The following is an 11,610-nucleotide window of genomic DNA, read 5'->3' as shown; positions in this document are numbered from 1 at the left end:
GCTTGAACACTCATCCATTGAACGATGCGAATGTATACTGGTACAGAATAGATCATTTTGTGATATGCTCTGAAAGCCAAGGTTGCATGTTTAAAAACAATCATCTAGTACAGCCTACACTGCATGTGCTTCATGCTTCATGCTTGCAAGCTTGCAGATGCCCACACTCCAAGGCGTGTTTTATTCTCAATTGGGAGGATCGCCAGATCGTGGAGTGGATTGTAGCAAAGAGGAGAGCGAGTGAGTACAACAAGGCACAAGTATATTAAGAGAGAAAAAAGAACCAAAAAGTAGTAATAGAAGTGGAGACTTCTTGGAAGCATGTGTTATTGAGTGGATGGTAGGCTGTGCTTACTTGTATAGGGAAGAGTTATTACGAGTACTACTACAAGTAATTATCACAAATGAGCTCACATTTAGGTTGTACCGGCCTCTCGAAAAGCCATGAGCGCGGGCACTATAGCCTCTGAACCTTGCCGCAAATGTGCGTTTACACAGCAGTTAGCACGAGGGAACCTGCCAACGAGATGGATCCTGCCTGTGCGTCGCCATTTTGCGGAGAGCCTTAGTCTGATGTTGACTTTAAACCCCATCCATAACCGTGGACGGGTGAAACAACGGCCATGGGGGGTCGGATGAACGTGCGCCGGATCTGCCGCTAAACTTTAGTCAGGGCACCAAGATGCCTTTCTCCACCCAGACGAGCCATGCTGGGATGCCTGCGTGGAAGAGTGTGTGTGATGCACCTCATCTTGTTTCCCGGCTAAGGAGGATTTTTTGCGGCTTTCCCACCTAATTAGATTGGCAGTCACTCGGTATGCGGCCCGTACGTAACGCCGTGGTTCTGGGCTCAGCCCAATGAGTATTTTTATCGCCTATACCTTGTCTATAGCATCAGCAAATATTGATTGCTGCTTCCGTGGGTATTACGTGAGGCTGCATCTATATACATAGATACGGTTCTGGAGCATACTTATCTAGGTAGTTGGATACAATGAGGAGTAAACTAGGCCTGCCAGGCGGCGGCCGAAATGCACGGGATTAATTGGTACATGTATGTGAGTGATAATACATGTATCCTTGCCATACCAAGTGCCTTCCAATGCCGCCTCGGTTATATCCACCAGAGTACTCCGTACCGAATCATAGTTGTGTCATTAGCTTTGCGTTGGTCTATTCCACTAGAAGCCTATATCACCCTGCACCCTGCTCTGTCTGTTTTTGAGCTAATTCCTATGATGCAAGCCCAGTGGGCACTCCCACATACATGTACCGAAGCTATAGCTTTTTGATACACCTACTTCATACCTCGGTGATGGCAACAGCAAAATGAGGAGATAGATGTGGAGACGGCGACGTGCAGATACTGAGGGGGCCAAAGAACCAGATACTCCACCACGGCCGCTGAGCAAGGTGGCCGGCCGTTGAGTCGAGTTGGCAGTGATTGTAGATTCTCGTATACCCTCGCTCTGCTCCGTCAGACGCATCCCTCGCACGGGACGGCTCGGATATTTTCCAAGAGATACCATTAGTACGTATTGCTACTGATTTGTGTACAGTAGATCGGGATAAATGTATATGCACTTTATTGACTCCCGCTTGAACAAAATGAAGTTGGTGGCACAAGTTCGGCAGGCTGCTGGCTGATAGACTCTTGATGATTCAATCACCCCAACTCCACCCACGCCACGCTACCCGTTATTTCTTATTTGCCTAGTTGTTTGATCCTTTGCTCCAGTCGTTTGTTTCTTGGGGCTTCTAAAACGTGGAGAGTGGAAATTACAGCGTGCACCAAAGTCCATATCGCGTGCTATAGCAGCAAAAAGAGGATTCCCACGTGGTCGCTTGGGGAGGTATTTACCACGTGTGAGATACTGTCATTCATGGTAGCCACGTTGTTACCAATTACTCAAGCAAGGTACCTCTATATATGGTTGCATTTAGGTACCAGTACCTACATCAGGCATGCCGTGCGGGTAATGGCTTCTCCGACCCAGCCCACGCATCATCTCTTATTAGGTAGTGGATAGCGACATGCATCTTCCTGCACATCATTTACTCACTGCCACTGCCAGCCTAGTGTACGAACAAGAGGATCAACAATCCCAAATGCACCCAATGGGCCAAGAAACATAGGCAGGCAAGCATAGGCGTCACTCGCGTAGTTGGTTAGGAAATATACTAATGCAAATAAATAGATCAGACGACGCTTTGGCGGTAGTACTGCTAGTAGGGACTCCGCCCAGCTATGGATGAGAAGGATCTCCATCCTTCCCTGTTCCCCCAGCTCTTCGGTGATAGGGATTTACGGGGCAACAGTCAAAGGCCTTGCCATGCTAGCGCTAGCATATGCGCCCAGATTCTTGGTGACCCAAGTTATCAATCAGCCTTGCTTTGCTTGCGAGCGCTGCAGTGTCAGCAGCCTGGGCAGAGACCCGCTAACCATGGCCAAATGCTTGTAAAGCAAGCCTGACGCTCTCCATTCCCGGAGGCTGGATCACCGAAAGCCCCATCTACTGTACATACATCAACCCGCATACGTGTCTTACCACCCATCCGACGCCGGTTTGCGCCAGTCACAGCGTTGCAATAGCACAGTTGCACAGCTAAGACGATCCCGCTGGGAAGCGCTCCTATTGATTCAAACTCGAGAGGGGGTTGTGACAATGCTCGGGTACGATGCTCGGTACGTAAAATTAGTGGAGAGAGGGTCAAGATCCTTGTCTATAATTGTTCTATTATTGCATTAGTAGATCATGGAATCGACCAGGGTTCATTGCTTGGGGTCCATCGTCTCCAACCAAGTGACCTAACGGGCAGTCTCTTAGCCAAACCTCGCTCTTGGCTGCACAGTGCTAATTAAAAGTGATAGATTCAAGAGTATACCAAGTGAAACGTCGAAACGATTCCCGCCGCATTATTCTCATAGATGGGACTAAATGAATACTCTTCAGAGCTTGCGCAATATTTCTCGTATATTGTCCTGCCCCTAAAGCGTACATGTCGGTACAAAATAGCTCTACTGGGTGCGAGTGTTGGTGCGCCAAAACGTTGATATGCATGGTCAGCCAAACGGAGCACTTGAGATTGCTCGCTGCTCATCTGGAAAACATATTGAAGCTCGGCCCGGACAGTGATCTTGCTCCCAAGAAGGCTGAGTATCAAGATTGATGTTTCACCTAGCTCCTACGTATGCAAAGCACCGGCACGAAACAAAATGACAAATATAGACAATATGTCTCGCCCCAGGTTTATGGATTATTAGTCCAAGAATAACTTGAGCTGGCTATTAATCTATTAACCGGACCGCTACTATCCACGTGGTGGGATCTAAACGCGACCTTGAGTCGATCAAAGGAATCACTAGCGAGCGTTTCAGGAACAGTAAATCCCGTGCGGATGCCGACTAAAATGGTGGTCAGCATCACCACTGCCGTCCTGCCTAATACATCGCATGCGGCTTACACGCTCTTTAGCGCAATCGACGCTAGAGGCAAAAAGCAACAATAGAATATACTCCAAAGAGAACACTAGTATGGCTAGTTGGCTAGGGAGCCATCCGACATGCCTTTTTCAGAAGGATAGGCCTGCTTAGATTGGACACCCATGAGACAGCGATCGTGCTCTCAGACTCTTTCTTGCATTTCTGTTTAGCCTTCTAGTTCTTCCGCATCTTTATCTCCAGGCCGGAATGCCAGATTTAGTTACTTTCTTCTCAGCTTCCGCATCTTAAGCCGCCAGTGTCATAACTGCGGAAAGACGTCGACGATGATTGCCAGTTGATTGTGTCCAATCGATGCCACTCTTGGCCCGCTGTCACTTTTAGCTGCAGCTCTAGTATTTCACTCTTTGTCAGTCTGAAACGCGCAAATCAAGTTGCATAACTACCCACTTGACTTAGGTTCTATTCGAAATACGACGTGAATACGCACATGATGCCGAGAGCAACTATGAGTCTTATTAGCAAGACTGCAACAAAGACGTTTAACTGCCGAGGCACCTGAAACGTGGCAGACACTTTTGGATCCATATGCTTCAATGTGGTTTTAGAGATGAAACTCTTCTTCTAACAAATGTCAAAAATGAGACGAGCCGACTGATCACTGTCTAGAACTTATACACAGCCACGGATTGTAACTTGAGGTTGCTACTTACGCTGTGTCTCAGGTCTCAGGTCATGTAGGCTCTCTCTCCCCACATACGCAGTGGAAGTGATGCCTGCATGCTAACTATGCATGCCAATAGAGCTAACACCGTTTACAAGCAACCAAAGCCGACTCTGTCCAACCACGCGGCACAGTACACAAAGTCTTGCGCTGCCATACTGAGGAGCAAAGTGCAGCGTTACGCTGTACAGTCCTAACATCGAATTGCTAATGGCTAAACAAGATCTTGTGCTCACAGTGGATCTGGTGGTTACTTCAGCTGCAATTGGCAAGAAGGTGCTACATTGAGCGAGCGTACACTAGTATCCCAACACAAAATGGAATCTATCACATATCACACAGGCTCTAAAGCAAATGAAATACAGTATACTTATCTGAGAAGTATACTCTACGAAAAGATGTTGGTAAGAGCTGAGAGATGAATAAGAGACGCTTCTATCCTGCATAGTTACCTCTGCTTCGTGTGGTTTGAATGCTTGTTGCCGTTCATTTATTTATTAACTTGGCTTTTATTCCTAGCATTGAGCAAGGAATAACCGCGGTATGTTGAGCAATTTTTCGGCCATCTGTGAGCTGAAATATAGTAGCTAATGACCTTGTTCAGTAGGTTGTCATATTTGCTTTGCAGCATTGTATGCATGTGAGCACCATTTGACTGCGCCTGTCTGCTCCAATCGGAGAACGACATTAGAGTTCCAAGAGCCCGGTATACGTCATTTAATTGACGCTGAGAAGCACTCTCGTAACCTCCCTTGCTTCTGGTACTTCCTGTACTTCCTGCCTCCGAGTCATCATTGCAGCAGTCTCCACTCGGTGAAGCCCGTCTACAAGGGTTGCGAGCTGAAGTTTTAGTGGAAATGGGCTGTATTGGATATCATCAAATCTAGCAGCCATGGTTGGGGAACCGGAACACCAAAGCCCCGATCCATCGCGCCATTGTCATGCATGCAGTGTTACAAGGGGTGGCAGCTCCGACGCGGCCAGTCCGGTCTGTTAAAACAAAACTGCGAACTGAAACAGAGTATCTTGCAAGCTTGCTCTGTACCATGGACTCTATATTTCAAAAGGTCGGCGATGATGTACCACGTTATAGGCTCATGGCGATTCCGGATCGTCATACCATGAAACGAAGTAGCATCTTTGCTACGCCCGTTTTAGGCCAGCAACATAACGAAGCGTCGTACATATTTTGACAGGTATCATTAAAGCGCCTTCCAGGTGGGCTCAACACTCCTTGGGTGTGTACGCAGCTGCTAAAAGCGTACTCGTGTGACCGCCACGAACTCGCACGAGGATGCAGCATCATGTCGGTGAGACCTCCCGCTAACGCAGCCTGCTCTCCATTCACATATCGGCACGCCTCCATTGATGTTGCTCTTTCCCATCATTTTGATTTACTAAATTCCACCAAAAGAATCTGAATATGTGCCACGTGTGTTACTCTTTCTTGTTTATTGGCCAATGTTGAAGAAAACTAACGGATAGTAGCGTTTACGCAGAAAGAATTGAATGTGGACAGAATGAAGGGAAAAGGAAGAAGCTCAGCGAGACGTTACGATTCCACCAAGCCGTGGCAAAATGGAGTGGCTTGCAGACCCACGTCGTCGGAGAATTCCGGTGTCTCCGCCTCGGTAAGTTTAGATCCCGGGATCTATCCGCCCCTAGAGGCTTTGTCTTTTGAGTTTATTCTGCTGACGGTACGTATGTGTATACGCTATTATACAGTAACTACTCGCAGTTGTTGTCAGCCCGAAGTGTGAGCCGTGTCTACGATTGTATATAGTAGTTTACGATACCGGGGAGATGACCGGCCGGTATTCTGAAATGGCGGGGTCACTTGTTGTACCAAAACGCCATCTCTGTTTGCTTGAGGCTGCATCCTGCCTATCAACTCGACAGGGAACCCTCGTTAGCCAAACGAAGAACATGCGAGTACAGAGCTCTCGGGCAACCTGCGGCTAGGCGACGTGACCGGCATGCTACCTGTCGACTGACTCTTGGCACTAGTATTTCTGATGAAGCCGCAGAAGTCGATAGAAGAGCAACGAAGACGGAGGGCAAGAATTGGGCTGCAGCAGTACTAATGTACCAATTGCAGCATTGGCGTAATATCCTAACTACGTTAGGTAGTAGAGAGAGCTGTAGATGGGCTCACTTCTCTGTTTTTGCACTTTGTTAACCGCCCCTAGAGCGTGGGGGCTGGCTCTTTCTCGAAACCGGTGAGCAGCTGAAATGTTGTTAATCTAAATCCAGCTAGTGAAGCAAGAGCCTGTCCATCCTGGTATGTTTAAGTCTCCGGGTTGGATAGCCTGCATTACCTTGCTTTGCAGAAGGACGCCACTGTGGATGCTTCAGCCAGCCCTCCAGCATCCTCTAGTAAGCTTCTTTACATCTACTCTGTCTGTGTGTATAGTAATTCGGCGATCTTGAGGGTGAGTATAGGACTATATACTCAGAATCTGCCTTCTTACGTTGGATAGTAGTAGTCAGACATGCCGGGCTTACTGTACCTTGTACGCTCTCCCTCCCGCACTCCCCTAGGTTTATTGAAGCTTGGAAGTTAGCATGTCCCTATCCTTTATACATCTTCTCTAAAGCCAAAGGATCTATAGATAAATATAATTAAATATTTGTGAGAGAGAATAGATTTGCTGCATTTTACCAGCTGTAACTCTCACTCAATTCATAACTTTAGACTACCGTGAACGACATATGAATTGAACCGCAAGACAAGACTGTTCTTATTTGATATTAATGCCACTTTTTTAGGCATCAAAATGCATCTCTACTACCGCATATCTATATCATGCAACCATGCCAACTCTCGAAATATTCGAGGATAGATCATAAGGGGGGGAAAAAAACAAACCCCACTGTGTTCTAACGCGATGCAAGGTAAATAGGGAGACCGTTGCAGGCTCTCCCAGCAAAAGTTGTTGAAAATGCCACAAAATCGTAGCCAAATAAACCAACATCTCTTTTAAATTCCTCCCTCTTTTCCGCCCTTTTTTTAACCAGAGACTGCCGTGCTCGCTGCAAGGCTGAAATTCTGCAATTGTTCCGAAATGGGTTGCGCAACATCAATTGCTTCTTCAATAGTTGGGGTTCCGTTCTTTGACTGCTCAGCAGCGGCATCTGCGCTCGTAAGGCCCTTACGGATGGCTAGAACGCTGTCTACAATGACGGCATCGATACCTTCTTTAACTTGGCGCTATACTGCTGTTAGTTTGACGATCAAAAAGAAAAAACTGCCGGTGTTCTTCTAAACATACCTGAACCATTACCGAGTCGTTATTATGTGTACCATAGCTGACGCACACCAGTCCATTCTCCTTGACAACTCTCACTAATCGAGGACTGTTGATCAAAGGCTCGGCTGCGGAAACAATACCAAGAAGGTTCCAGCGGCTGGCGAATCGAATAGCCTCCTGTAAAGATGATGCTCGGACATCTCCAACAGGAGAAACGCCCGCATCCGTAAGGAACAGGATCGGGATAGAGGGTTGCTTGAAGCTGAGACACAAGCAGATATCCGGGTTGAAAGAGCTGAAGATGATGTGTCTTTCACCGGCCAAGTCGTAGACCTTTGAGAGCACAGTATCACAGAAAGAGTTCAGTTCCACTGCATATGTATCCATTTCATGCTCTTCACTTTCGTGGAGCATAGGATACTTCATCTCAATGTTGAAGCCAACATGCTCTGGCAGCTTTCGGAACAAGTCTTCCAAAGTCGCAAAAGGCGCCTGGATAAAGTTACCTCGTGAGTTGGCCTTGTATCCCTTCTCTTTATAGTCTCGAGTATGCTTCATGCGCTCTTCCATCTCCTGCTGCAGACCGCTGCCAGCGTAGCCCATAGACTGTGATCGCTGCGGAGTCAGACTGTTGCTACGTGTCCGGCCAACAGTAGACTTTCCACTATGGCTTGGGCCAATTTGCCGATTGTTCGATCTTCTTGACTCGGGGTTGATGTGCAAAAATTGCTCCAAGGTGAGAGTATGAACAGGGGCGTCAATACCAGTTTCACTAACTAAAAAGTCGTGGTAAATGACAGGGACGTGGTCTTTGGTAAGCTGGACATCAAACTCGACATATTGAGCTCCAAGATTGGCTGCCGCAATGAACGAAGGCAGTGTGTTCTCGCCAAGCTGCAGAGATTTATTAGAAGTGATATTCTTTCCGAGGCCTCGATGACCAATAACCATGGTGGATGCGAGCTTCTTCCAGTAGGTCTGCCTTGAAGTGATCTCCATGTTGGGATGGTAAAAGGGCGTGATGACCAAAAAGTTGAAGTTGACGGTTCCAATAACCTCAAAGCTGCTGTTCATAATTGGCACGCACAAGTCACCCTGCAGGTTCATCCGACCAGTGCCAATTGTCGGTTTGACAGAAGACATGAGGGCCACAGCACGACCAATCTTGTTTTTGTTGTTTCCTGAGTAGGTCGGAACAATGTCGAAGAGAAGCTTGACCTTGGCTGGATCACGCGTTGTGAATACAATTGGTTCAGTTGCAATGTGTTCGTGCACCGGGAGATCAATAATAGTTGCCTCTCCTTGAGCTCCATCAGCAGTTACCACGACAGAGAGAGCCGTGTCAAGCTGTGTGTTGTGAGCCTCAGCAAGTGGGACACTGTCGAGAGTCACTGCATCCAGCTTCTTTCGAATATCCATAGACCCGAGGCTAACAAACACCATGCTTTCATTGGTGAGATAACGATGGCCAAAAGTCTTCACAAGTTCAGCTGGTCGCGGCGCAGGAGGGGACCCGTTCGAACGACGGCCATCGATGGATGAAGAGCTCTCTGTAGGGTTGAGAGGTGGAGACGCGGTCACTGTCCGGGGAGTATCAGCTTCCGCTTCGTTCGTATGAGCTGCGAGAAGCCTTGCGATCTGCATATGTCCACGCAATGCCGCATGTTCCTTGGCCGTCCAGCCAGATGCGTCTGGTTTGGAAACATCTGCGCCAGCGTCAATAAGCAGATTAATAACCGAAAGCGAACCATCGACCGCTGCAACATGCAAAGGAGTCCAAGCATAAGATTTCTCTGCAACTTCCAAATCTGCCTTTTGGAGCTTACTCTCCAGGATGACGCGAGCACACTCGTCGTGTCCGAATCTGGCGGCAACATGGAGAGCAGTCTCGCCCGTCTTGTCCGTCCAATTAACATTGACACCCGCATCTACAAGCATCTTAACAATGACGGTGTAGTTGGATTTAGTAGCAAGCGCAAGAACGGCACCGGATTTGGCAACCGTCTTCCTGATTTCGGGCTTCGCTTCACTGCTTCCCTGCCAAACTTCGCCTTGGAGCAGAGCTTGGGTGGTCAAAGGATGGCCACCGATGACGCTGAGGTGAAGCGGCGCATATCCATCGCTATCTTGCCACTCGGGGGCATCAATTCCGTCTTTGACGTCAAACTGATTCCACTGCTGCATCCTCGCCATGATGATTTGGCAAACGACAACGAACCCAAATTGGGCAGCATAATGAAGCGGTAAACGGCCAAGAGTGTCAGGGGTTTTCAGAGCAACTCGCTGATTTTCAGACATGTTATCAAACAGATATAAGAGTAGCTGCACCGCTTCATCATCTTTGCTGAGAAGAGCAGATTCGTACTTGTTAATCTCTTTGACTTGGACGGCAGAAGAAACGGCAGGCTGAAGATGTCTGTTATTGAAGTGTGTGCCGACTGGTACCGGATACGTATTCGAGTCCTCGTTTGTGGGCGCAGACTTGGTGCGGCCAATGTGAATGACAAGGCGGTGGATACAGTTTCGACCATTGATATCCTCAGGCTCATCGAGATCTTTAATATTTTGTAAAAGATACGTGATACAGGCCCTAGATCTGCTCGATATTGATCGTTGCAAAAGATTGAGTAACAAAGGTTGTGATGAAGTCTCCGATACCACAACATGTGCGTCCGTCAATCCCTGCTGTAAAGCTGCTACGTCGTTATTTCGGACGGCTTGTTCTAGTGCATCAAGCTGAGCCTGCGGCATGTGGAGGAATATCTTGGCAGATGATCTGCTAAAGGAACGATTGGATCGTTCTGACATTGAATCATCCATGCTCTGTGCATCTCCCAGCACTGAAAGCCACCGGTTGATCTCACTAAGCAATCTGAGAACGTTTCCGTCTCGTGCAAAGGGTTTCGGATCAACTTTTGTCGAGATGTATCGATGTTGAGAAGCGATTCCTGGCACCTTTTTATCGGCTTTTTTTGTGATCTTGACAAAACCTTTACGGTTTATTTCGCCAAACCACTGCAAGTTTCTTAGCTGACTTCTTAGTTCCAAGAGCGCCCCCATAACTTCCTCAATCTCATCCTGATCCAGAGTCGCGATGACATCGGGCACGCGTCCATAGCGATTCTGCAAGAGGTCGACACGTCGGCAAGCCTCAGCGTATTTCTTGTTATAGAATGAGTCGACATCTTCAAGGTTACGGTCGAGGGCAAAGGAAAGCTCTGTGGCGTTTTGTGTTAGGGAGGAGGCTCAGCCTCAGCAAAGGGTAAAAGCTTTCAAGACAGCCCACCTGCTGGATCTACAGTTTCGCCATTTCGGGCTTTCTCGGCGGCGGCCTTGACGATTTTCTTGAGGCCCTTGTAGTTGATGTAGGCGCCGGCCCATTCGGGGACTTGATTTCGCGGGAGACTTGTGGAAGAGGAGTGGTCTCAGTGAATGCCGCCTTTTGGCGGTTTTGGGGGATTTGAGGTCAATAAGCCCCAAACAACTCACTTTCGTCCAAACTTCATCTTTCCTCCCAATCTTCCCTACTCTTTATTTCCGTTTTGGGTATGTTTCTTGTTCTTCTTTCGCCTTACTGCCGATTGGTCAGAACTGCGCGTGGGGGTTTCCGGCCAGACAACTTTTTTTTTTTTTTTTTGTGATAGAGGGGCACTCGTATCAATTGTCACACAAAGGTGAAAGCTGTATTGTGGAGGTATCGAGCAGCAATTCCTTACTTACAAACCAGCAACGCAAATCTGTCGACTTCAGTCAAGTACCAGATGAGACTTGTGGAAAAAATGTCAGATCGCGAAGAGTCTTAAATGGGCGGATAGCTAAATTAGCAGGAGGGGAAGAGATGCGCCGAAAGGTTCCAGAGCAGACCGCGTGATGATCGCCAGCCTCCACGTTCCTCAAGACGCTCTAACAAATGCGGGTAAACGCTGAACAATCCATGGCCCGGCGGCGCTGAGTCTAGATTGTCTGAAGTGCCAGGGTAGAGAATGATGATGCTTGAAGCGAGAACCGGGGGATATGAACATACTCGGGCTTGCGCTGGTTTTATGGGATATGGTAAGCAACACCAGCAACGCAGCGGATCGCCGGTATTCTTGTCGTCCAAAGTAGAATTGTGGCGTTGAGTCACGAGAACGGCGCGCTTCGTGTGCTGCGCTCTCAGCTCAGATGTTCGAGAACGATGTTGTCGGAGCGGC

At 48.0% G+C, this 11,610-nt stretch overlaps 1 protein-coding gene across 1 annotated transcript; it reads right to left on the bottom strand.

Moving 5' to 3' along the window:
• Nucleotides 1-7,176: 7,176 nt before the first annotated feature.
• GGI43DRAFT_424984 (glycerophosphocholine phosphodiesterase) lies at nucleotides 7,177-10,923 on the bottom strand (the record flags this gene model as incomplete). The annotated part of the gene is made up of 4 exons (XM_083208444.1): nucleotides 7,177-7,377; nucleotides 7,439-10,635; nucleotides 10,704-10,822; nucleotides 10,907-10,923. 4 exons carry the CDS (start codon nucleotides 10,921-10,923, stop codon nucleotides 7,177-7,179), a joined length of 3,534 nt encoding a protein of 1,177 aa, XP_083057509.1.
• Nucleotides 10,924-11,610: the final 687 nt, after the last annotated feature.

This window comes from Trichoderma evansii, assembly GCF_050947405.1.
Source record: "Trichoderma evansii strain SZMC 28006 chromosome Unknown GGI43scaffold_21, whole genome shotgun sequence".
In the NCBI taxonomy this organism is placed as follows: domain Eukaryota; kingdom Fungi; phylum Ascomycota; class Sordariomycetes; order Hypocreales; family Hypocreaceae; genus Trichoderma; species Trichoderma evansii.
This window is presented reverse-complemented; position numbering and strand designations above follow the sequence as displayed.